This window comes from Alligator sinensis, unplaced genomic scaffold (assembly GCF_000455745.1).
Source record: "Alligator sinensis unplaced genomic scaffold, ASM45574v1 scaffold260_1, whole genome shotgun sequence".
Taxonomy (NCBI): Eukaryota; Metazoa; Chordata; order Crocodylia; family Alligatoridae; genus Alligator; species Alligator sinensis.
In genome coordinates, this window is record NW_005842431.1 from 397783 (window position 1) to 424647 (window position 26865).

The following is a 26865-nucleotide window of genomic DNA, read 5'->3' on the forward strand; positions in this document are numbered from 1 at the left end:
GTAAAAAAAGATCAGTCTGTTTCCCAAAAAAGGTAAAAACAAGGAAAAGGTCTTGCTGCTTTGAAAATGTTCTCTTTTTTCAATTTAACTTATTTTTTTTAGCTTTTGTGTTGTTCAGAGAAGAAAAATTAACACATCATCTCACTGCCTCTGTTATTTTTCCCCCTGTGGAGAAAGGGGATACTGTATTTTCTCACATATAACACTCCCTCAAAATAAAACATGCACTATGTTTTTGAAAGGCAGAATGTAGAAAAAAGATTTTTCCAGAGTCATGGTTGACTGTGTGACATAGATAAAGTCCTCCTGGAAACAGAGTGTCTAGGAAGTATGACATCCCAGGAGACCACCTGAGTGAGGCAGCAAGAGATTCTCAATGTGGTTGGAAGTTCCTGCTGCTTCACTCAGGCTATCTCCAGGGATGCAACACTTCCTGCACACTGTTCCCAGAAGGACTTTATGCCACATAGGTTAGGCCCCAGACCCTTGCAACAGCAGTAGCAAGACTGTTAGTTCTTTCGTGTAAGTAGTTCTTTATATCGGTTCCTGTAAATAGTGTTGTTTCCGCATTACAAACTTCATCAAGATAGAGCCAGCAGCTCACTTGCTACTTCAGGCATGAAGTACAGTACTTAGGCAATAGCTATGGCTGCGAGAGGAATAATGCAGGAGTTTACCCTTTAGTTTGCTGTGCCAGACAAAGTGGTGGCCATCTTTGCAGCTGTACGGTATGCACAGTTGGAAGGACTGGTTTAGGGAGGAAAGGTGTGTATTGTAGGCAAGAAAATATGATATCTTGTTATTACACACACACACAAAGTTTAGAAAATTAATATTTATCTGCTCCGGGCTCCCTGTCAAAGATGACAGGAGACAGGGGAAGTGGGACCCAGGGGAACCCAGCAGGAGTCAGGAGAAAAGCCAGCTGGGCTGGGCCCACCCCCAGCCCCCAGAAGTGCCTGCCTGCTGCAGCTTTCCCTGCACCTGCCAACTCCAACACCATGCGGCCCCCAGCTGCATCGCTGGACCTGGGAGCAGGGGCACGGGTACCCTGGGGCCGGGTGAGTGTGTGTGTGTGTGTGTGTGTGTGTGTGTGTGTGTGTGTGTGTAGTGAGGCAAGCACAGTGTGTGTGTGTGTAGTGAGGCAAGCAGTGTGTGTGTTTGTAGGGCAAGTCCCACAGCCACCCCCCACCATACACATGCATCCACACACACCCTTGCACTGCCATACATGCAGACCCCCACACCCACTCTCTCACACAGCCCAGTCACCCTCCCCTGACACGCATCCCCCTACAAACCCACGCCCCACATATCCACATACACCTACATGCTCCCTCAACCCCCACACCCTCCCCCACATACCCATCCTTCCATGCCCCCCACAGCAGCACTCTGCCTAAAATAATTGCCTGCCCCTGGGGTACACCCACTGTGGCAAGGCACCACCACCACAGAGTGGTGCAGGAGGGGGCCTGAAGATTTTATCTCCACCTCTATAAAACCTAACTGTGGTCCAGTTCCCAAGCAACATAAATCAAAAATGGCCTTTTTTAGTGGAATAAGTGTTCCACATTGAGGATTACGCTATAGAACAGCAGCCCTTTACCTTCCCATCTTACCTTACTATATGTAACATTCCTGTGTAGACCAAGTCACAGCATAGCCTAGACTATCTCCAAAAAGGACACAGGTCCCCTTGGCAGCCTGTTTGCATCCCTTATCTCACACCAAGGGCCTCAATTTCAAACCTGCTGAGCTGAAGTCAGTTGAAACCTAATTTCAAACAACTCTAGCTGAAGTCAGTGGCCTGAGGATACTAACACCTCTGAAAATAAGCCTCAGATTTTCTTTCATCTCTCATTGCTAGGCTATTTGAGGTAAATGTTTTCTGATGCAGGGTAAAGCCGTTTCTTCTCTTTGCAGGCAGTTACTTATTCTGCTTGCCTATAGTCTCCCTGCCCTGAGGTTGAGCTCAGTAATTATCCCAGAGGCTGATTTTTTTTCAGTGGTTGAATCATTTGCATTGAGACCCTGCAGAAATGTAGAAGTAGGTGAATCTCAGGGCCTGTCTCCATTTGAATGTAGAGTAAGTAGTGCAGAGCAGGGGGTGTCAAATATATGGCCCACAAATGAGGTATAGTGTAAATTCCGAGTACAGTAGCTATTCTAAGAGAAGGCATTCTTCTGCAAGTGTTCCACATTAACTGGAGACCCAAATGTCAAAGGCACTGAAATTCTGGCAAAAGAATGAGTTATTCCAGAATAGATACTGCACTTTCAGAGTGTTTTAAATTAAAGCAGGTTGGATTCTGTTAAACAGGAACAAGGCACTCTTATTTTCAAAGAAGGGCATCCACACTTGGAGTTATGCAGGAGGAGAGTTATTCTAGAGGGAACCATGTGTAGCAAAGCCCACAGGTTTCAGTCAGATACAGAACTGGGTGTATCTTTGGGTCAGAACCCAGCTTGGTTTTTTGTTTGTTTTTTTTAAAGGAGGTCTGATTTGGAACTAAGATGCTTTAACTTATATTTTCCTTGGGAGAGTCTAAAGCTCTGCTTTAACAAATGACTGTATTAAGAAGCAAGCAACAGAGCTCTTCCTTGCAATTCATATCCATTCCATGCATCTTGGAGCCAGAGCTGCTGATTTTAGGGAGTAGGGCTCTGTTCTCATAGGCCTTGCAGAGCCTGCTCAGCCATGGTCAAGGAAGCTAGGAAATTTTTTCTTACGTATCAACAAGAGAATTCTTTGCTAAGCTGCAATCAGTTAGCCCTGTGCAAGCCCACTGTAATCAATAGGACTGACTGCCTCAGGGTCACAGGCTTGGACTACAGGTTGTTACCAGTAAAGAAGCCTGAGAGAAAAGAGCCCATCTTGATTTTTCAGATCCCATGGTGAGCCTCGTGGACTGGCAGCAATAAGGGAAGCTAATTTCTTGTGTATGCTTGGACCTGTTGGATGTCATCCTTGGGGATGGCAATGAGGGAGCTCAAAAGGGATGGGGGGGCTCTTACAATCGCTTGCCTGAGCAGAGCTGCACCTTAAAGATGTGTCTGTTGTTTTCTACCTGGCATATTCTGACAATAGTGTAACTAACCAGGGAGGGGGGACAAAAAATCAGAAGCAGCTGTGCTGCCAGACTGGCCTCCGTAGTGCTGCCAGCAGTGCAATCAGTGATGCTGCCCCATGCAGTGCTGCCACACAGGGTGCTCAGCTGTCACATTGCAACTCTGGCTTCTGGGTCTCAATCCCAAATGCACTGATGGGTAGGATGGATAGTGGAGAGGGGGTTGCCCTTCAGTGCTGCTCTTTGCAAGTGAATGTTTCTTGTTTCTAGGTGACATTGTGGACAGCTCTGCGGACTCTCCTCCCCCCTCCCTGAAATCACGAACTCACTCAGTATCAACAGGTGGGTCTGCTCCTCCCCCGACTTCAGCACTCTGCTATGTACTTAGGAGACCTCACAAGGGTGAGGGGAATTTTAGACATTCAAAGAGGGAAGCACAGGCAGTGCCAGTGCTTCCAACAGGACAACTCAAGGGCAGAGAATCTGCACTGGGCATCTAGGTATGTCCTTGGGCTCAATGTTGCTCATCCTGCATGGGGAGGTCTTGCTGCAGTTACAGCAAGGTACTGCTGTCCACAGTGGTTTGCAAGCTGCAGGGGTAGACTATCTCAAGGCACCTCTGTGGCCAATCTTTTTCCTTCAAGGAGGTTGTGAGGATTAGTGCTTTCTCTGAAGGCCATTGTTAATTGGCCTCAAGCTTCTGCTGAGAATGGGACTGGCTCCCATTAGTTAAGAGCATGAAAAGTAGCACCAGACTCCTCCTGTGCTCCCTTGCTGGTGTATGCTGAACTAGGTGCATACGTGCATTACACACATCTTTTCCTTGCTTTCCTATTCAGATGCCTCTTTGCGAAGTCGCCCTGCTGACACCTTGGGCCGAGCAGCAGTAGTGGAGCAGGGCAGTGTGCCCAGCGAGACAAGGCTGACCTGGAAGGCCTTGGGGAAGCAACTAAATGCTGAGCTCAAGGGCAAGTGTTCTGAACTCCAATCTCCCTCCAGGAGGCCCTTTGTCATCCAAGAGCAGAGCAGCCCCACAGAAAAGCAGACCAGGGAGACCTGGAGCAGCAGCTTGCCCAGGACTGGAAGGAGCCCTCCAGTGCCTTCACCAAGGAGAATTAGCAATTCAGGAGATGCCAGGGCAACCTCTGAACTGTTGAGTTCACCTGCAGCTGTAGACACAATTGCTGAAGGTACAGGAGCGTGGGGTTGGGGAGGCAGAGACTTCTTAAAAAAAAAAAAAAAAAAAAGGTGGGGGGCGTGGAGGAAGTATCATTGCATTCTCTAAGGGGACAATCTAAAGTTCAGAGAATGGGAACTGCATGAGGTGCACACATCAGATAACTGATGGAGATTTTCCATGGTCTCTCAAGAATCAAAGCCACCTCTAAAGCAGACTGAGGAAGGACAAGCCCCATGTGAAGCCATATGCTTAAAGGAGGGTTGAAGTCTAGCTTGGTTCTAGTTCCTCTATAACACCATCCTCATTTCTAGATCACAGGATGCTTGTTCCTAGAGCAAGGCTGCCTGTCCCTGCATAACAGAATGCCTGTGAGAGCTTCCCCATAGTGCCCGGCATCATGTTACAGGTGCTTACTTCAAATGGTTCAGGAAGCTTCTATAGACATTCCTCTCACTGCCTTGTCAGTGCAGTTGGTAAAGTGGAGCCACATGAGTTTAGCAGAAGCAATTCAAGAAATGGTCACCATGTTATTTCTGGGCTTAGAGTACGGGTTTAGTTTAGTTGTTCTGGATAGACTTTGCTTCTCTCTTGGTGCCTCCTGTAGAAGGACATCAACCTCTGCTCCTATTCCAAGCAAACACTGGAGACAAGAAATGAGGTACCTGTATAGCAAGGTTCAAGTCCCAACAGTGGCTGTGACCCTCCTTGGTGGCCACATGACTCATGCCTTCACTTTGGCTCCTTTTCCCTCACTCACCATGCCTTGATCTAGTTGGTTGACTGGTGAAAGCGAGGCCTCATCCACTCTCAATCTGTGGGTTCTTTCTGAACCCTACTGATCTCTGTCATGCTCTTAGGCACCAAATATGGCCCTCCTGGGCCATCCATGCCCCCAGTGCACTAATCACCTTAAGGGTTTATGTTATGGCTTCCAACCTCCCCTACAGCCATGCCCGTGCCTCACAGGTGTCACCATTCAGTTGCTCTTACCTGATGGGGCCTGAGCCTTTCGGCCTCTGCTCCTTTTCTCTTGCTGGACCCTTAGCCTAGGCCCACTGCACTGGATGTAGTTTCTGGGCTTTCAGCCCCAGTCTCACCTACTTTGATTATGGGCACCCTGGCCCTGGTGTCTGCCCCTCTCAGGCACTAGGCCCCCATCTGTGTCTCCACTCTCCTTGGGGACTGGCTTCAGCCACTGCTAGGCCACAGCCTCTCTCTAGGCTAGAACCGCCTTTTGGGCTCAAGCCTGCTCTGTGTGCCAAGTCCCCAACCCCTGGCAGGGCTCAAAACACTCTCATGCCCCTCAGGCACCACTGGGACCTCTTCATCCCTGATAGTTCTTTGTTGTAGTTTATACTGGTAGTCTGGGTTGGAACTAAGTCCTCTATCACACAGACTCCAAGCCTGCTGGCGGTATAACAAAATTCTCCCCTGCCCTGGATCATATCCCCTTGGTAGCAAGCCTTCAGTTCCTTACTTGCATTCCTAGGGAATGCCAGGAGTCAGCTGGGCGTTTTCTTGCAGTCTTTCAGACTGGGAGCTTTTTTGTTTGTAGTTTGCAGGGCTAGCTTGCCTCCATGCTTCTAGCCCTGGGCTTGTCTCCTAAGCATGGTCTCTTCTGATCAAGGGGTGCCCAGCCACCCACAGGGGCTTCTCATTAGGGCTTGATAGCTGGTTTCCATGGCAGCTTACAACTGTTGCTCTAGCAGTGTCTTTGCTACCCAAGCTAGGCTCTATTGTCCTATTGCAGAGTAGCTAGCTCTGCAATAGGCAGTCATATGCTTTAGTCCTTACCTGCCTACTCTCTTGCAGCCAGCTCATCCGGAGCAACTTCTGACTGGCAGCAGGTGCAGCCCATTACCTTAATGGGCAGCGTTCCCTTGCTGCCTTTGTTCTTATAGCTGGCCTCTGTTTAGCTGTCTGGGCTCTATCTGCTGCAGTTTCTTCTCTTAAAATAACCGGAGCCCTAGACTCCCTGTTACAGTTCCATATAAATTAATCCCTTGAGTAATTCAATGGGAGTTACAGCTGGGGTTCCTGGATGCCAATTGTCAAAGGTCCCTTCTTTCCTATGTGGCAACAGCCTGTGTTACAGATGAGAAGGATGGTTTTGTGGTTGAGACATTAGCCTGAACATTCCCAGTACCCTGCAGTCCAGCTATTTCCCTAGACTCCTGCTGTGCCTGAGTAGCTCCTCACTGCCGAGACAATTCTATCAAAGGATGGAGAGCTACAGTGAAAAGGAAAAAACAAACAAACCAACCCCCCACAAAGCAACCCAGATGTTGCTGCCTCAATTCCCACGTTGCACCTGCTTCAATTCTAAGGAAAGAAAGATGTTCTAGAAGATGAGGCTTTGCATGGCCTACAGTCTGCTTATTCCCCAAGCCTCACCTGCTGTGCTATTGCACTAATCAGTGTTCATTATTAACCTTAAGTAATGTGTAATCAGCTTTCATATTTTGGTTCTACATCCCTTGTTCCAGGCTTATAGAAAAGAAGTTTCTTACCAGTAACTAATGTTCTTTGAGATATATTGTCCCCATGCATGTTCTCACTTGTATTTGTGGGCAGTCCTGAACTTTGTATTGGAGACTTTTTGCCTTAGCAATACCTATGGAGTCTACTCTTTAGCTTTTTCCCCACTTCCTCCATACTAAGGTGATGAAGGGCAGGGTGCACTTCTTGCTCCTTGTTTCTTCCCAAATGCAGAGCTCTACATAGAGTCCACGCTGTGGAAGGGGTAGGGGCACTACATTCAAGAGCTCCACTGACTGGTAACTTCCTTTTCTGCTTTGAGCAACTGTCCACAGGTGCATTTTCACTTGTCCGTGACTCCAAAGCAGTATCCCAGGCATATTTTTAAGTCTTCAAAGTGAAGTATGATTGGGGGATTGCTTTGCTAAACACAGCCTCTGCTTTAGAGCCCTCTGCATTAGCTCTTCATTTGTGAAGACATGGAATGCCTTACTACTTATAGAAACACTGCAAATGAGGCTATGGAAGTAGACTGAGTAGCTCTACTCCGGCAGTTTTGTGACAGTTTCATGCAATCTGATCTCTAGTGGGCTAACCTCTAGGCTGTTTATGCTGCACCTTTAGCACTCTAAGCTATATCTATGAAGAGCTGTAGGGATTTACAAAAAAGCTTCGTCCCGTGCAAATACTAGGCCAATGACCACTTAACTTCAAGCACATATACAGTAAACTTCAACTTGGGGTATGAAGCTTTGGAAAGAAAACTGGTAGGGAGACCTGATGACTCAGGTTAACCTCAGCAACCACTTTAAGCAAGAATTTGTGGTGGATCCTGAGGATGACCTCTTCAGGGAAGAGGGTAGTAAAGAGGGGATGCATCTTGAAGGCGTGGATCTTGCTAACCTTACTTGCAGAGATAAATAATTGTTACCAAAAATGCCATCTGCAAGAGATGGGGAGAACAAGCAGTAATTTGCCATGGGCTGAGACCCAGCTTTCTTGTTGACAGCTACTACCAAAGATAATGGGGTAGAACGTGAATTCAAATGATCTCTCCCTTTATGTGAGACCCTATATTTCATGTGCACATGCTTTTCAGTGAGCAGAATGGGGGCAGGCTTGCACCACAGTACATTAAACCATTTGAGGATGACATGAAGCTGATCCTGGAAACGCAGATACAAATATTTGAAGCAGAATATCAGCATGTGTTATCTCCAGAAAACTCAATCTATGTCAGACTGGTTGATCAATAGCAGGAGACAGTGGTGATAGCGCAGTGAGTGCTATAAACTTCATTAGAGCCCAAACAAGGTTGTGGTTATGAAGCCTCAAAGCAGGAAAACGGGACCAGCTCCATAGTGTTTGGTGCTCAACAAGCGTCCTCAAGGTCCCTAACAGGCTGGGAGAACCTGGACTCTAGAAGTCTCTGGAGGGTCTTTGATAGGCTGGGAGCTCTCAGAGAGGTAAAGAGTGTCCAAAGCAGAGGATGCACCAGGCTTCTTATTTGACATCAAAGTTGGGCTTCCATTGGGGCTGGAATTGAGTGGTGCACTGACACTGCTTTCTGTGGTATTGGGGACAAGAAGGATTTCTGGGGTGCAACACAGACACCAGGAATGGGCATCAAATGCTGGAGCATGTCCTTTGCAAGAGGGACAGCTTCTGAAAACAGGAAGTTCTAGAGTTGATGTTTGAAGAGCTCTCTGGTCAGGAATAAAACAATAAGCCAAAAAGGCAGGAGAAAAAGCCTGGATCTTGAACCTGGCTGAATGGCTAATATGTCTAAGCCATGTAACGCAGGGAGAGAGGAGGAGATGGAGCTCAAAAGTGCCAAATCCTTGGCCCTTAAAGAATTGGATACCTTCATCTTCTAAATTGGGAAGAAGAGGGGGAAAGTAAAAGGGGGAAAATATAAAATAAAATATAAATTCAGGTATAAGTGGGTGCTGGCTTTGAATAGAGGTTTGGCTGCAAACGAAGACCAGCAGAGTGCTCCATCCCAGGCAGGCAGCTGAAAGGAATGAAGGAACAGGGAATGTGCACCATCTTTTAATCCCTCAACAGGGGTGTCGGAGAGCTCTGGGGTGGAGCTCACTCTAGTCAAAGGCTCAGGTGGAGCGCACCCAAAAATAAAGATGTGTGTGGACAGTTAGTCCAAGAACACAGAGTTCAGCGCTGCTGTGAGATGTGACTGGCACCTTGGACTTTCAAGCATGTGGTGTCAGTGCTCAGCATCACATATGTAGCTCATAGATAAATGTTCCCTCTCCTACTGCTAGCACTTTAGACTCAGCCTAGGCTTGGAGAGTTGAGCTCAACTCCTTCATAGTGTCGTTACTGGTAATGAAGATTTTGCAGGCCAGATTCTACCCTTAGTGAAACTTCTGAGAGTCCCATTAGGCTGCATGTCTTTGACAAGGGCTGCCTGGAAGTTGGTGCACAGTTCCATAGCTGCTGAAGCCACATAGATTCCAAGCCCCCTCTGCTGTGGCTGGGCTGGCTCTTTAGGGTACACAGGAATGAAAAGCAGCCCTCCCCTTATTTTAGGGGAAGTCTACATATGCACTGGCTTACAGACGACAGGTTTCAAATAAGTTGAATTTATGTGGTTCAGGAACCTCACAGACTCTCCTTTTTGCTAGAACTTAGCAAGGCAAATGAGGATGCACACCACTTTATATTAAATTTCTGCCGGCCATGTGCAGGGAGATGGCACATGTCACTGCAGTCAGCACGTCTGAACCTGTTCTCTGGGTGTCTGTGTGCTTGTTAGCAGCCCCATCTTTAGCTCAGTTCACTGCATGCGTGGGTATTAGCAGCAGCAGCAGCTCCTGGCTGGATTCAGTTTTGCTTTTGTTTGTGGAACATAGTGGGTGGATTCTACAGCTACAGCCAGCATAAAAAGCTGAGAGGGGAGAGATGTTTATAGCACTAACAGCTAAAGGGAAGCCAGGCTGCATACTCCTGTGACCTAGCTACATATTGGGAAGCATGAAGTATGCCAGTTAGTCATAGTTAGCAGTGTATATGATGGAGAATTTGAGGGGAGACAAGGAGTAGGGGGATTTCAGTTTGCTGTATCAAGTTGTTACTCAGCAGTTTGCTAGAGGCAGCTGCTTCCCTCAGATAGTGTCTTCTCTTCTTTTCAGACAATCAACTGAAACTCAAACCTCCTCTGAAGAACATGGCCAACAGGAGAGCCATTTCGGTTCATGAAGAACAGCTCAGGGACCAAGACTGCATGGCTGAACTAGAGAGTAAGTATGGAGAAAAGTTTTGGGATTAAGCTTGTCAGTGGGTGCATCTACCTGTGCACATTTACTGCACAGTAATTCAGGTTACTGCACAGTAATGAAAAATTTCTACGCAGTATGGGTGTGCGTTTACATGTGCATGCCAGTACTGCCCGGTAGCTATGGCGACTTACGCCACCGGGTGTAAATTTGATACCTGCATCATACAGATATCACATTTATGTCCGATTAGTTACTGTGCAGTAATGCACGTGTAGATGACTTCCTGGGCAGTAACACTGTGTGTATGGCTTGACTTGGGACGAACTTCAGTCCACACACAGCGTTACTGTGCTTTAACGGCTGCATGTATAGATGCTGGCCTAAAAACCATTTACTGTGCAGTAAATTACTGCACAGTGAATGCATGCGTAGACACACCCAGTGTGGAGCAGGATGTTCACGTATCTGTGGAATACCTGGATCGAGCCCTCGCAGGGGTTACAATCTCAGACATTTGGCACGAAATGAGACATTCAGGTCTATTCCTTGCATGGAGCCTAATTCTCCAAGGGCACAGGGAAGAAGTCCTAGCTACTGAAGTGCTTTGTAGAACAGCTCTAAAACCACTCCTTAAACTGTGGCTCCAACTCTTTTTACCAGTAATAAAGTGCCACTTGCAATGTGCTTGTCAAACAGGAATCACTAGACCCACCAGATACACTGCCACCTTGGCAGTAGTTTGTGGCAGGGATGTAAAGCAAGATAGCACTGCCACTGTTAGCTGAAGGAAGCAATTGACAAATCTAGACAAGAGAATAGGAATATTTGGCTGATACAAGTTAGGATTGAGCCCAGATGGCAGGGCAGACACTTCCACCTCAGCAGTGATCCCACGGTACTTTTTTTCCACAGCAGTGACAGAGGAAGCAGTTTTCTTAAGGCAGGGGTGTCCAGCTGGTGGCCTGTAGGCTACATGTGGCCCATGACGGGTTAAGATGCAGTCCCTAGGCCCCTGCCTGGCTGCCACTTATCCCATCACTCCTGCTGCAATGCCAAGGTTTCCAGGCTCTCTCACCCCCCTCCCTCCAGTTTCTACTTCCAGTCCCTGCTTCCCGGGAAGGGGCAGGTGGTGGGAGAGCACAGTGCATGTGATGGGTAATCTAGACTGTCTGTTCAGCAGTTTGCCCAAAGGGGGGATGGGATGGGATGGGATGGGATGGGGGGTGTAGGTATGTGTGTTCATCTTGCGGGGGCTACCATGTGGTCCCTACAATCCACAAGTTGATCAGCCCTGTTTAGATCTTACACTGATACCTGACTCACTATCCGCTAAGGATATTTGCACCTTCTCTGAAGTACCTGGTATTGGCCACTGTTTTAAGACAAGATACTAGATGAAATGGACAAGTGTTTCTAATCTTGTGATGTCTCTGTGCTCCTAAACAAAAAGCCACACAACTGTATAATGTATCACGGGACAAAGACAGAATAGGGATGAATTTTCAAGCGTTTGGCAGCACACGTTTGTCTTGCTGTGCATATGCAAATCAGAGTAACAGTATGTGGCATGGACCAGCTGAGCACGCAGCCAATTGCCCTGCAGGTAGAATTGCAGTAACTAAAGCAACAGAACAGATGTGCCCATGACTGCATTTGCACACCAGCCCTTTTGAAAACTAGCCCCAAATATTTCCCTTGAGCAAACCGTTGAAATCCTTTCTCAGAAATGCAAATCACTCAAACATAGCAATAACAAATAGTTCAGGCAGTCTGTATGTAATATGGAACATTAGCTCTGACCTGAGTAAAGCTGCTGTCACTATAGGCAGGGCTCTGCAGAGTAACACCCAGGAGCTGGTACTTGTTTGGTCTTTTACAGAAGTACTTATTAGGGTGGTATTACAGGTTACCTTTAAACTGTCATAAAGGCACTCAAAACAGAAGAATTCACCCATTAAAGTGTGTTAACCTGTGCTAAATACCTTCTGAAGGGTATTTATAGACATGCTCTGGCAGATGCAGGGAGTGCTTTAATTAGAGCAGTTCCGAGAGCCACTTTAATTAAAGTGCCCGGAGCATCCCCAGCTTGTTGAACAAGCTTTAACCCCCACTGCCATTTTTCAGCACAGGGACGCTGATACATGACACTGGAGTCTGCTGGAGTGCAATGGTTACCCAGTTCTAGCAGACTCGATTAATTGACTCTGCCCTGACACGCTGTAATTACAATGCATCAGAGTGGCCTTGATGCATGTGTATAGGTTCACAGATTCATAGACATTAGGGTGGAAGGGACCTCGGAAGATCATCGAGTCCAGCCCCTTGCCCAAAGGGCAGGAAGTCAACAGGGGTCATAGGATCCCAGCAAGATAGACATCCAAATGTCTCTTGAAGGTGTTCAAAGTAGGTGCTTGCACCACCTCTGGCAGCAGTCTATTCCAAACCTTGGGGGCTCAGCCAGTAAAGACGTTCTTCCTTATGTCCAGTCTGAAACGGTCACAGAGGAGTTTGTGACCATTCAATCTTGTCATCCCTTGGGGTGCTCTGGTGAACACACGTTCCCCCAGATCCTGATGAAAACCCCTATAAACTTATAGGTGGCCACCAGATCACCCGAGCCTGTGCTTTTCCAGGCTGAAGAGTCCCATGGCTCTCAGCCTCATCATAAGGTCTGTTTTCCTGACCTCTGATCATGCATGTGGCTCTCCTCTGCAATCTCTCAGGCTTCTCCACATCCTTTTTGAATTGTGGAGCCCAAAACTGGATGCAGTACTCCAGCTGCGGCCTCACTAAGGCCGAGTACAGCGGGAGAATGACATCCTGGGATTTGCCTGAGAAGCACCTGTGGATGCCAGCCAGCATTTTGGTTGCTTTACTAGCTGCAGCATCACATTGAAGGCTCATGTTCAGCCTGTGGGCAGTCATGACCCCCAAGTCCCTTTCATCTGTAGTGCTAGCCAGTGTAGCCGAGCCTATAAGGATGCTGCAGGTTTTTCCTCCCAAGGTCTAGAACCTTGCATTTTTCGGTGTTAAATGCCATCATGTTCTTGTCTGCCCATTTCTTGAGCCTATCAAGGTCAGCCTGGATTGCCCTTCTGTCCTCAGGTGTGGACGCTTTACCCCAAAGTTTGGTGTTATCGGCGAACTTGGCCAGTCCGCTTCTGATGCCAGTGTCCACATCATTAATGAAGATGTTGAACAATATAGGCCCAAGGACAGAGCCTTGAGGGACCCCACTGGTCACAGGGCACCACGGCAATTGACTTTCATCAATGACCACCCTCTGGGTCCGACCATGGAGCCAATTCCCCAGCCAGCAGATCGTGGAGAAGCTGCAGCCACAGTTGGCCAGTTTTCCTAAGAAGTGATCATGGGATACCAAATCAAAGGCTTTTTAAAGTCAAGATACATGACATCAATCTCTTCCCCCTTGTCCAGGTGATAGGTCACCTGATCGTAAGAGGAAATAAGATTGCTCAAGCAAGACCTACCCGTGACAAACCTATGCTGGCTATCCCTCAGGATTTTGCCACTGGCCAGTCTGTTAAGAATGGCCTCTTTGATAATCTTTTCTAGGATCTTCCCCGGGACAGAGGTCAGGGTGATGGGCCTGTAGTTTGCTGGATCCACTTTCCTCCCCTTCTTGAAGATAGGCACCACATTGGCCTTCTTCCAATCTTCGGGCACTTTACCGGAGCACCAGGAGTTCTCGAAGATCTGTGCCAGGGGCTGGGCTATGATGCTCGCCAGCTCCTTGGGTAATGCTTGCCAGCTCCCTGGGGTGCAAGCTGTCAGGACCGGCTGACTTGATGGTATCCAGTCTCTCGAGGTGTTCCTTCACAAGCTCAGCATTGATGGAGGGTAAGGAATCTCCCTCACCCAGGCCTTCCTGTCCCGTAATGGGCAGGGGCGTCTGTTGGGACTGATGAAAAACCAATTCAAAGTACCCATTTAGCAAGTTGGCTTTTTCATGGGCGTCGGTTGTCACTTGTCCCATCTGGTTTAGCCGGGGTCCAACGTTGCCCTTGCTTTTCCTCTGGCTCCCCACATATCTAAAAAATAACTTTTTATTGTCCTTGATATTTGTAGCCAATTGGAGTTCAGTTGCAGCCTTGGCTTTCCTGGTTTGCTCTCTGCAGGTCCGGACCAGTGCAGAATATTCCTCCTTGGAGGTGGATCCAGTCCTCCATCCTTTGTAGGTCTGTCTTTTTAGACGCAGGAGGTCTGCTAGTTCCCTGCAGAGCCACGGGGGTTGCTGTGCCCTTTTGCTGCCTCTCCTCCGAGATGGGATAGACTTTGCTTGTCCATCCAGGATTGCTCCCTTCAGGAGCAACCACTTTTCCTGAACTCCCCTCCCCTTTAGGTCGTGGTCCCTTAGGTCCTCACTTACAAGCTTCCTGAGCATGTCAAAGTCAGCTTTCCTGAAGTCAAGGACTTCTGTATTGCCGACTGACTTGCCAGCTTTACGGCAGATGGTGAAGGGGATCAGCTATGGTCACTGTCACCCAGCTTCCCTTCTATCGTTAGGTCACCGATAAGGTCTTCCCCTGTTGCCAGTACCAGGTTGAGCAGTGCTTTACCTCTCATCGGCCCATAGACTTCTTGCATCAGAGGTCATCCATGCACATGAGAAAACTGTGACCGTTCAGATTTGGCCGAGCGCTCTTCCCACGAGATGTCCAGGTAGTTGAAGTCTCCCATGACAATCATGGACCGGGAGCATGCGGCCTTGGCCAGTTCCCTGGCAAACTCCTGGTCAAGCTCTTGATCATGGGTGGGAGGTCTCTAGTAGACTCCCACCAGTGTCCCCTGTGCCATGTTCCACACGGATTTTCACCCAAAGCGTCTTCAGTCATCCACCCTGGGCACCAATGTCAGCTTGCAGGGACGTGTAGCTTTCCTTGACATAGAGAGCTACACCCCCGCCCCTTTTCTCCACTTGATCCCTCCTGTACAGGGTATAGCTGTCTATACCCGTGGCCCAGTCATGGGTGGAGTCCCACCAGGTCTCCGTTATCCCTATGACATCGTATTTATTTGTGTTAAGCAGGAGGACAAGTTCCTCCTGTTTATTCCCCAAGCTCCTGGCATTCGTGTACAGGGCTCCTTAGAGTACCTTGGACTGCTGGCTTTGCAAGGGTTGCTCAGCAGGCCAGCAGTGGCGGTATTGCCCCCCATCCCCCGGTAGGCTTAGTTTAAAGCCTGGTGGAGCAGGCCAGCCAGTCTGGCTGAGAAGAGCCTCCTCCCCAGCGGAGCGAGCTCTCTCACCAAAGAGCGGGCTGTGGTCATGGAAGCCAAAGCCTTGCCGATGACACCAGCGTTGCAGTCTTTGGTTCACTACCTCAATCCTCCTCTCCCTCCTCAGCTCATAGCCTGAAACTGGGAGGACTGATGAAAACACCACCAGCACCCTCAACCCCTTAAGCCCCACTCCCAAATCCCTGTAGTGCTTCATGACCTGGCTGGGAGCGCTCTGAGCCATGTCATTTGTGCCCACATGGATAAGGATCATAGGATAGTGGTCAGTGGGCCAGAGGAGCTCAGGGATCTTCTCCGCAATGTCTCCGATTCAGGCTCCCAGGAAGCAGCAGACTTCTTGGGCTAAGGGGTTGGGGTGGCAGATTGCCCCCTCAGTCCCCCTCAGGATGGAGTCTCCCACGACAAACGCTTTGCGTTTTGTCTTAGGGAGAGCAGGGGCAGTAGCTACAGTTGAGCCTGTGTTGCCTGCAGGATTTGTCAGCTTGGCAGGCTCTGCTGGGGCTGCAAGAGGTTTTTACCTGTTGCAAAGCTCCAGCGGGGCGGGGACCCCGGTGCGGCGGGCCTTGGGACCCTTGACCACCTTGGTCCACCCCCATGCCTGGACAGAAGGGGAGGTCCCCGAGTCCTCCCTTGTCCTGGGAGGTGACCTTTGTTGACCCTCCGCCTCCAGGGGGTGAAGGGCCTGGCAGTAGGAGTCGATCGCCTGCTCACAGTGTCCAAAAGTTTCCAAACAGGTGTCCAAAGGTTTTAAAGTTATACTACAGCTGAGGGTTATCTTTGATCTGTTTTACACAGATCGTTCCAGGGTATTGTTAATCTGCCCCAGGGAGATAAAACGCTCTTATTTTCATTCCTCCAACATCCCAGGATGCACCATTCCTAGCCTTTCCCTCTCCTTTGCTACGTGAGCAAACTTTCAAGCCCACAAGGTCTCAGTTCTGACCTGGTGTAAGTACTAACCAAACTCCCCCCTGATGCAATCCCAGGTCAGTAAAACATGGGCAAGATTTTGGTCCTTTTTTTTTTTTTTTTTTTTTAATTCTTTGTCACTCTTTTTTTCTATTTACTTCCCCCTCCTGCACATTCACTTCAAATGTTTTTTTTTTTCCAACTTTCCCCTCCCAAGTCTCCGGCTGGCTCCAGAATGAGGGAAGCCACAGCAAGCTGAGCTACAAGGCCACCCTCTCCACCCCAGAGGAGTTCTGGCTTTTGTCCTTACCCCTGCTAGCCTAGCTCTCTAGTAGCAAATCACAGATGTGCAGCTCTGGGATGGCATTAAGCCTTAACCTGCAACGGCTGTGAAGCAGTTCTCACTGGCAGAGTCTACACGTACAGTTCAAGTGAAGCAATAAATTCCTGGGTCGAAGCAGTCCCAGCTGGCCAGGGACCCCGGGGTCAGCCTGCCAGCCTGGGCTGGTCTCTCTTGGCTCAATGTGGTGTGGAAAGGCTGGCTCGGGCACAAGGGTACTACAAGTACTACCCTGTTGTGGAGTCGGTTAGTTTACTCCAGCCTAATAGGGGCACATGTAGATGTGCGGCATTTACTGCAGAGCTAATTAATCTACTCTGCAGTAAACATCTCATTTAGACATGGCCACTTTACTGGCCCAACATTCCACAGATTTAGAACACTGTAAAGATAATCTGCATCTGGCCCCTTGATGGGAGTTTTGTTGTACAGCCGCTCCTTCAGTGTGTCATGCCCAAGCTGGAACGCTCAACACAGCAGCCCAGAATCTGCAAGAAGCAGCATTTGGCATAAATACTCGCAGGCTGGCAACACAGGTCCTGTCCCCCTTTTGTCCTAAGTTTGACACCCTTGTTCTCCACGTGGTAATGCTTGACACAGAATTGGTTTCCTTCAGATGTAACAATCCCTCTTCGTTTGCGGCGCTCCCCTGTATTCAAACGGAGGAATAAACCTGAGGCCACAGCAGACACTGAGACAAATAGTGAGCTTGCCTCCCAGCCTGAACCTCAGAGTAAGTGAAGGCTAAGCCTAACCGCTTGGGGCGTGGTGAGGTGTAGGGGGAGGAGGACCTGCAAGGACCAATGCCTGAGCTGTGCCGCTTGGAGATGCCAGTTCTGGTCCTGCAAGCTGACACTTGCCAGGCCATTCCCAATCCTCTTTCCTCCAACCAAATGCTTCTAGCTCAATTCTGGTCACATTACTACTGCTGTCAGGAGTTTCCACCATAAGGGCCAGCGGGGAGAATCTAGGCCTACTGCTGCATTAAAGCAGGGAAGGCACCAAAGCCCCATGTTCATTTACATCTTGACCCACGCCGTGGAGGCAGACCCAAACCTGGGAGCGTCAGGACCACTACTGTATTACCTGGCACTATGGAGTAGCTCTGCCTCTGGCCTGGGATGTAGAGCAAACATAGTGGCAAAAGCAACTCTGGCCCTGGCCTCAGCCCCAGGTCAAAGCTGCAGCTGCAGCAAATCCCCTGCTGCTATTCAATCTCCCCCACATTCCCCCTCCACAACCTTCAGTCTCCCCCATGCTCCCCTTCCCTCACAATCTCTCCTGCAGTCACCACTTCACCCCCCAATGTGCACCATGCAATCTCCCTCATGCTACCCCTGGGGCCACACACTGCATGCTCTCCCCACTGCCCACACCACAGGAACTCCCCTGGGTTGGGGCCAGAGCTATCTGCCCCAATCGTACTTGAATCTAAGACAGCCCCCTTCTTCCCCTCCCCCCACCATGTTGAACTGGGGGGGAGGAAGGACCCTTGTCTTGGACTTGAGTAATATAGTACCTCTTACTAAACTGCAGCTGTGATGCTGCCAAGTCTAGTTCTCCACTGAGCCCTCCCATGGCAGAAGGCTACCGTAGGCATGCTTTTGTTCATGTTTGCTAACACAAACGCATGTGGGCTTTTTTCTAGGCACTCTGAAACAGGAACCACATGGTGCCATGGGACCTATGGAGGAGCTGCACCTCAAGCCCGGAGCAGAAACAGCAAAGGACCTGTTGCAAGTCATGGAAGAGACTATTGAGAATGCACACAACATAGCCATAGACCAAAGAACTGCGGCACTGGGATCAAAAGCACCCACCCAGGGCCAGTGAGCTAGCGGATGCCACTGCACGCGATCATTTCCAATACAACACTGCGAATGAGTGCAAGAGGAACGTCCATGTTTTGCAAGAACTACTCGGCTATCTATGCTGCATAGACAGGACAGCAGAGAAATACTGGAGGGGGCCCCAGGACTGCTCCACATCCCACCATTGCTCCTGGTTTTTAACGTCAGTGCTTCCTATGGAAACAGTGACAGAAAGTAGCTTGCCCGCCCCCTTGGGGCTGCTGAGAATTCCTGATCGATCAGAGGTGGACCGTCCCTTGCCACCTTTCACCATTATCCATGCTTTCCACACAAGTGCCCAGGTGGTTTCACGCTCCAGATGGCTAAACCAAAACGCCAGAGGCAACCGCCTGGGTTTGCAATCACCCTGATCCATTTCCTCTAGCAGCTGTATGTTTGGATGCATGCTCAGCTGTAAGTATTTGGCAATAATAGCCATGGGACAGTAGCTTGCTTGTGTACATGCACAGGAGCTTTCATTGTATTGTACTGGCAAGTATTGACAACATTTGCACTATGCTGCACTGGGGATAGGGGGTGGTAAGGACGAGAGCAGCTATGTGATGAAATCCAAGCTGCTTACTACATGGGGATCTGACAAACTGGAATCTTGCCTATGGGCCAGCTCAAGTCAGTCCCCTCAAACTAACAGAATGGGCAGGTCCAGCCAGTTAAACTTATCTCTCTGCAAGCTGCAGGCCCAGTCAGTTAGCTTCTACCCAACCAGAGCATCCACAGCAATGGCTGTCTTGCCAGGAGAAGGCAAAGACTGGTCTGGGAGTGATGGGACCTTGTGGCCAAGTATGTGGCCCTCCAGTGTGGCAGGCTGAAAATTGTGGCAGCTTTCAGCCAGCTAAAAGTAATAGAGCTGTTGATTAATTAAATTAGAACATGAACTGATCCAAGTGACACAGTGTTCCCTGTGGTGTTTCTTCTGCTGCATCCCATTTACTTTGTGCTGCCCTTATTCAGCTACAGAATTTGGTATTAAAAAGAAGCAACTGGACTTGCACTGCAGGTGTTTACCCAGGTGTGGGGAGAGCTGAAGGCCTGGGCAGCTGGAAAGGTGAGGATGTGGGGGAGGTGTTCTGGATGATGGAGATTAATGCATTTCACTCACTGTTTCTGGCTGTGCGACCTTGTTAAAAACACGGTCATTTAATTGCCTACTGCTAGGTTTCAGAATTACCAGTGCACTGAGATAAAGGGCAACTCACACTCCTCCAAGTTGCAGATACAGGCAGTCTTACAACATTATGAGTTACAACATTTCACGCTTACATTTATAAATTGACACCCTGTTTCAACTTTGTGATGTCCGTTTCAACTTGACTTTACAACGCTTGACCCAATGCGATGCCACACCAGCGAACAAGTTCGCTGCATCGCCCATCTCCCTGGAGAACATCTGTCCAAACTTCCTTAGACACTTTTTCTTTAAGAAAGCAGACAAGACTCCAGAAAAACCCGCAGCCAAGACTCCTGAGATGACGCCAGCCAAGAACCCGTTGTTTCCTATGGGAAAACCAGTTCCAAGTTGCAATGTTTTGACTTGAGACATGGTTTTCAGGAACCAATTGTATTGTAAGTCGAAGGACTTCCCATACAGCTGCCTGTTACATTTGTCACTGTTGTTTTGTTTTAATGAGAGGGAATCATTATGCAATCACAAAATACACAGGACCACATCTTCAGGAAAACAGTTTTGCATGGTCCTAGATCCATTTCACATGCATGCAATTGTTTCCATATACTTGTGGTTCTTTCTACATACAGACAGTAGCACCACCAAAATAGGCAGGTTTTTCTTTCTAAATCCGGAATACCATATTTATTAATTTAGATTATCATTATTCCCTTGGCTTTGCCCACAAAATATGATCAGGGGAGTTGTGAACCTGATGGTGATGAAAGGGAATGCAAGCTGTGTATTTAAAAATAGGCTTTTATTTTTAGTTTCCAAAACATAAGTTGTGCAAAGTATTTTGTAACTTGTGGAGCAGGAAACTAATCCAAATAACCCTTAAAAAAACAAACTTCAAATTTGCAGGGGACACTGCTATGAAACAAAAACTACTATTGTGATGTTTTTCAAGTGTTCCTGTAGCCTCAGCTACAACAGAGGACGCTACTCCCAATAGGGGAAAAACTTCTACACCCAGCTCAATGTTTGTCTTCCTACTTCCTGTTCCAGCTAGTTTCCAGATGCCCATCACAGCCATACACAAGCATCTGGCAGCAAGGGGTCAAACATGTTACCTTCATGTTGTACCTCAGGTCTGATGTTGCTAACGTTTACTGAAAAACACCAAGAAGGGACTCCTGACACATGCTACATGTTGTGTTTAAAGAAGCCCCAAGAGTACCCCCACCAGGTTGGGGAACCAGGGTATAAAATGATTTGTGTCTTCCTTTGTACCATGACTGCCCAGAGCATTCAGTCTGGATAGACCACTACCTTAACTGCAGTTTGCTTTGATTGAGTAAACCAGTACTGTACACAGAAGAACCTCTGACTGCACACCTCAATGCCACTCCACTTTGCTCAGGACTGCAACGCTTCTTCAGTGAGGATCCAACAAGCCCATTTTAGCATTGTTTTTGAGATCCTGCAAATCAAACATTAGCTGCAGTGAGAGAAGATACTGAAACAATTGCATGTAGCCAACATTGTTTTCTGCCACCCAGAACTATAATACATACTGCTAATAAAGAGAAATTTCAGTCAACAGATGGGTGAAACCCAGTTAAGCCATTCCCCTAGCTCTGAGCCACCTAGCAGATACTGATGGTTCCAGAAGGATGGCTTGTTGTGCTGGGTTCGCTTTCTTTCCTTACAGATGCCCAAGATTTTCATTCTGAAGAAGAGCATGGGGGATTGTAAGAGCAGCTCAAAATAAGGAGTGACCTCAAAATAAGGAGTCACTCTAGCAGCCACTAGAAGAGGCTGCTGCTACACTGGAAAGAAAGCAGGAGCTGGAAAGACCAGGCACCAGCAAGGTGCATGTATAGGGAAGAATAGAACAAGGTATCAACAGTATGCCCAGGCCAGAACACATGGGGAAGCATATGCAGGGGAACAGAGCAACTGGGAGGATGCAAGAGCCAAAGCAGAGTTACATTTCCCATGCTTGTTTGACTAGATAAGCAATGCTGCAAATTGTTTATAATCATCAGTGAGAAGGGTGGTGGCCAGAAGCCAATTTCTTTGTGATGACATGTGATACATTTGAGAGCTTATGTAGCTTAATGAAAGGGGGATACAACCTCCAGCAGTGTCAGTAACTGAATGGCCAGAGCCGCGCCCCCCGCCCCCAACGAGGTGTTTGCAGGGAGAATGCAATTAGTTCCCAAATGCAGGAAAGAGCACTAGCTCTCAGATTCTTTTCCCCTTGCCATTCTCCGAGGGAGCTGGTGGGTGGGAGTGATCTTGACACTTTTACAACTGTAACTGGAAAACAGTCTTTGCTGCCAGTGGGCTCAGCAGTAGGTACTGCTCTCCTCCCCCAGCAGCAGGGCACTACTGCTTTGGACACAAGGAAGAGAAGCTCACTGGGTTAGAGTTACATTAAGGATGGATCCCATTTCACCCTTTTGTTTTAAGTGAGGTACAAACAAGAATCCTAGAAACCCAGTAGCTGAGAGGTGACTGCAACCACTGTACTGACCTTACAGACTTCAATCTGTTGCAGAGATCAGGGGTTGGTGCCTTGTATTTGTACTGAGATGGGACTTCCTGCTTGAACTTCTGAAGTGAAGACAGACAATTAGGTTCAATTTATATTAAAATTCAGAGCATCACAGCTAAAAAACAATCCTTAGCCCATGAGAAAATCTGTATACATCCCCTGTCCTACCAACCCTTTTGGCTCAGCTAGACAAGCTGGTTTCCACATGCTAGGTTTTTCTGTGGGTAGTCAAAGAGCTCTGGGCAAACCAGTTGGCTGTGATTTTGAGACTGCCTTCAGTAACTTGAGTGCTTGGTACACAACCCTCTGGAGTGGAGCCGTCTCAAAAGAGGAAACAACCCGGAGTCCAGCGGGCAGGTTCTTGAGTTGCTGAGCGATCCTACAAGGATTGGGCATGGCTACAGAACCCAATTCAGGAGTCCAAACTCCTCAGCAGGGAAGGTCACAAAGAGGCCCAGGAGCCGCTCCTGCCAGTTGCTGACCCGCTTTCAGCCCCAAACGCCTCTTTCCTTTTGTAAGTGACATAGTTTGGTTGGGGCTGCAGGCTTTGGCCAGCTAAATGAATACTCCAGACAGCTGCAGGGGCACATGTTCCTTTCACAGCTGTTGTGAAGGGCTCCTAGGGAGCCTGCTCTTAGCACAGCATCTTTCACACAAGCAATCACGTTGGCTATTTAGAGAGCAGGAGAATATTCTTATCTACCAAGGCTCTTGCTGGGGAACAACTGCTCTCCAGACCCAGGAGACGGCTCCTACCAGGTTAACACTCAAGCTATCATTACAGTGAAGTGCAGCTTTTCACCCCAGCACGGACTGGCTCCTCTAACTCTTGGCTTCCGTCTCAGCCAATGTCTCCATTACAAACATCTGGGCCAGGGACAGACATTCAAAAAGCCTGAGCCTAAATTGATTCAATCTTTGCAGGTTAGTCTAACCTGGCTAGGCTGAACTGGTTAGTAACAGCAAAGACATCCCCTCTGGACTGAAGAAATGCAGGCACATGCCTGCAGTGACTCAGGCTAAGTGCCAAGAGGCACTAGAACAGTTCTCCCTTTCCTTCCACAGTAGTGAGCTGAAGCGGGGTGTGGCCAGGCCCCCAGCAGGATGCTGTCACTGCTCCTCACCCGTGAGGGAACCAGCAGGGAGTTACATAGGGAGTAACACAGTGTTTATCAGCCCATCAAGAAAACAAAAGCCTCTCTCAGTAGTTCAAGCTCTTTTAGCTCCAAAAGCTCTAAGCGAACACCATCCTGTCTGCCTTACACAGACACCTCTCAGCATTCGTTACCATACCACATGCTGGCTATGTCTATGCTGTAGGAGGAGAGGGGGGAATGCCTGCTTGAGCTGGGGGTGGGGGGCAGCACGGGGAAGCCAGGCAGACCCCTGCTGTACCTGCCATCTCTGACAAGAGATGCAGCCAGGGAGCAGAGGGGCAGAGCCAGTCCTGCTGTGGAGTAGAGAGCACTGCGCAGGGCTGCAAAGCATCTGGGATGCTGGGGGAGTCTAGTTTAAGTTAAACTAGGAAGGGGTCTGGGACAGACATTGCATAAACCAGTTTGACCCAAATCAGTTAAGCTTGATACTACATTCAACCAGGTTTATCTCAAACTGGTTTCAGCCATTTTCAAACTGGTTTATGTGCACTGAACGTCTGTTCTGTTACAGGTTTAAACCCATTTCTGATAATTTAAATCAGTTTATGTGCAATGTCTGTCCCTAGCCCTGCTGGTCAAGCTAGCTGGCACACTTCCTAGTGGAGGCTGTTCTGTTGGCAAAACCCCTGGGGTAGACGCAGCTCCTGCCAGCAAAGCTAGGGGCCGATGTAGCAGAAACACCAGCTGCCTGCTGAGCTGCGTCCAGACCAGGAGGCCCTGCTGTCAGCACTGTGGCCATAGTTAAAAGCATCAGTAGCTCCCACAGTGCACACACAAGACTTGTCTATACTAGGCTGTTTCTGCTTCTAGAACTTCTGCAAACAGACAGCAGCCACCACAGGGAAGATACCAGAGCACATTCACATCTCCCAGCTTCTGACTGCTGCTTCAGCCCCTGTGCCAGCAAAGACGCAGTGCACCATAGGAAGGCAGAGACATGGCTACAGGGGCGTTTTGCCAGCTGCTGTGGGGCAACAGGAACCTTCTTCCTGTCAAGAGAGGGAAGCAATACTCTGCAACAGAAAGCAGAGGCTCTGTTGCCACAGCAGAGCTATGTATATGTAGAAATGCTCCTTTGTTTTTTATGAATTCCACAACAAATGCAATCTGAGCATCCATTTCAGCGCAACCATAATTTAAGGGTGCTCAGGGCTCAGCATCCAGGGCTGAATGATCTTGGGGTATCTGCTTCAGGTCTGCCCAATTTAGCATGTAGCTCCCATCACACAAAGTGGGAACGAGATCTTTGTTCCTGAGGGCACTATTGCATGAAAATGGCCCTTTGTGCTGAAAGGTGGGAGTCAGAGGACAGAAATGGGAGGCAGCTGTTGTCTGTCTGGCACCTGAGCAACTGCTGTGATCTGGAAGCATGGTGGTGAGCACTGGCCCTGCAGCACACCTGGGATTCTTGTAGATCTCTTGCTCCTTGAAGCAGGACTCCTATGAAGGCAGAGAGCTAGGCCCAGGGTAGTGTTCTGTGTTTTCAGTTTTTATTTTAAAAAAAAATGAAATCCAGGAATTTTTGAGGGTTTATTTTCCAAACATAAAAACCGGGCTGAAATCAGGATAAAAGGAAGAAAAAAAAAATCAGTTTAAATCGGGGAAAAGAATAAAACGTTCCCATGGTGGTGAGGGGAGGGTGGAAGTAAGGCTGGGACTAGGGAAGGGGTGGGAGGCTCCTGGGGTTGTAGCAGGGAGCAAAGCAGAGGGAACACTCAGTGGGTGTGGGGGGGGTGAGGGGCAGTTCTTGATGCTACATGCACCCTGGGAGCGGCTGCGGGTTGCAGGGCTGCGCTGGGCTATTCCCGGGGGGTCGCATGCCCCCAGATCTGCACACAGGATGAGAGCAGGCTGCTGCTGCAGGCTGGGGCTGGTGGCGGTACCGGGCTCTTCCTGGTGCTCGGGGCGGGCAGCAGCCTGCTCTCATCCAGCATGCAGATCCAGGGGCACGCACCCCCCGGGGAAGAGCCTGGCGCAGCCCGCACAGCAGCAGCCTGCTCTCCCCGCAGTGGCAGCCTGCCCCCATGTCTGGCTGGAAACCTGTGCCTCGGGTAACTGGCACTTTTAGCTTATCAGCACCCCCCAGCCATTCCTCACCCATGCCTATTAACAGGGATTTTACTCTACCCAGTAAAATTGAGAAAACTGAAAAACAGGTGTGAATCAGTAAAAACCGAGGCTCAGATCAAGCGTAGCAGCTTCTTAACCTGGCAGGGGAAATACCATGTATCTGTGTCCAAGAAGGCAGTTTTCCTGAACCACCTTCCAGGAGAACTGCTATTATGGTTATGTTCAGTAGCTGCCAAGGTGCAGCGGCTTTAAGCCCAGTTTATAGAAATGGGAGTCTCCTCCCTTGTTTGCTCCAAGGGCCTTATGGCTAAGGGAAAGCAAAACTCACGGGCATCCAAACCCCAAGCTATGGCCCGCAAGTAGGATGCCCGCCAAAGGTTTTGGAAACATCTGAAGCCCTAGATGCAGGTGGATGATGTTTGCCAGTAGTAGGGCCACTTATGGTTCTGGACTCTTGGATCTGGAATTAGTTTTAGCTAATTTGGCCTCGGATACAAATTATATATTAAAAAAAAAAAAAGCAGTAAAAAACAAATAACTTCAATTAAAAAAAATAAATAAATCAGGGAATTTATCGGTGAAAATCAGAAAGAAATGAAAATGCGGAACACTAGCCCAGAGGGAAGAGAAGGATGGTGACCTCTCTAATGCCAACTGCCTCCAAACAGAAAGGCTGGGGGCTCCGAGCAGGACAATGGGGGCTGGAAGATGAGAAATCCTGGGACAGGGAAGGGCTCTTGAGGGACAAAGCTAACAAAGAGCGAGTTTACCTGATACTGGACTTTGTGCTGGTCTGGCCAGGACTCCTCCTCATTCGCTGCCGATGCCCATTTGTTCTCCTGTTTTGGAATTTCCTCAATGTCCCAGGGGCAGGGAGGCTCTGGAACTGGCACAGCCTCCTCCATCCGGCTCTTCTTGGCTCTCTCTGCATTTACAAACTCCAGTCTCGGTCTGTGGCTCACTCCTTTTCTGGCCACACTGCTCTCGCTGGCCTTGGGATCATCTGTGTGAGCAAGTTTGTTCTGGGCTCTCTTGTGAGTCTTGCTGTGGTCCTCCTTGTCTCCCACCAGCAGCTTTCTCTTGACCCCTGAGTGCTTTGTGTCCCGGCCATTTTTACCAACCTTCCTCCTGTACTTACTGCTACATACAGGACTGGTTGAGTTCTTTGTGCTTGAAGGGGAAACCGTGCAACTGGAATCAGCCTGTCCTTTAAAAGTCCCATTTGCAGAGGACCCAAACACATCTGGTTTGCTGCTGCTACTGCCTACAATGGGAGAAGCTGGAGAAAAGCAGAAATTCTTTGCTGCATCTGGTGCGGCCTGAAATATGACATCTGGCCTTTGACTGGCAGACTCTGTGAGGCAAGTTCCTCTGGGAGATGACAGCAGCAAGGGAATCAGAATCTCAGCTGATTCATCCTGCAATGGGCTATAACGGGACTTCTGGCTTTCAGGCTCCAAATCAGGGGTGTTGCTGTCAGGCAGCGCATCAGGCCCCCCCTCTGCAAACCTGGCTAGCTCAGTCTCTTGCATTTTGGGTGGACTGGGCTGATTAATGGACTTTTCTGCCAAGAGAGAACAAGACAAGACATTCAAACTGGTAAAAGGGAAGAAAGGCGAGTTA

The 26865-nt window shown here is 48.8% G+C and overlaps 2 protein-coding genes across 4 annotated transcripts in view; one reads left to right on the forward strand and one right to left on the reverse strand.

The window, feature by feature from the left end:
• The window catches only part of CARMIL2 (capping protein regulator and myosin 1 linker 2), a 124555-nt gene extending 106049 nt beyond the window's left edge, over positions 1-18506 (forward strand). The window contains exons 36-40 of the mRNA XM_014523007.2: positions 3342-3413; positions 3911-4261; positions 9882-9989; positions 17093-17209; positions 18125-18506. Of these exons, the coding sequence (XP_014378493.2) occupies positions 3342-3413; positions 3911-4261; positions 9882-9989; positions 17093-17209; positions 18125-18309 (833 nt within the window). The 3' untranslated portion in view covers positions 18310-18506. The remainder of the gene's footprint in view (positions 1-3341; positions 3414-3910; positions 4262-9881; positions 9990-17092; positions 17210-18124) is intronic.
• A 1339-nt stretch (positions 18507-19845) lies between these two features.
• Positions 19846-26865, reverse strand: part of ACD (ACD, shelterin complex subunit and telomerase recruitment factor) — a 34714-nt gene continuing 27694 nt past the window's right edge. Inside the window, exons 12-14 of one of the 3 annotated variants that reach the window (XM_025211825.1) lie at positions 26013-26806; positions 21995-22071; positions 19846-20935 (exon numbers count right to left, since the gene is read on the reverse strand). In XM_025211825.1, the coding sequence (XP_025067610.1) occupies positions 20872-20935; positions 21995-22071; positions 26013-26806 (935 nt within the window). In that variant the 3' untranslated portion in view covers positions 19846-20871. Of the gene's footprint in view, positions 20936-21994; positions 22075-26012; positions 26807-26865 lie in introns of all 3 variants that reach the window. The other 2 variants (XM_025211826.1, XM_014523017.2) reach the window with 2 other exon arrangements.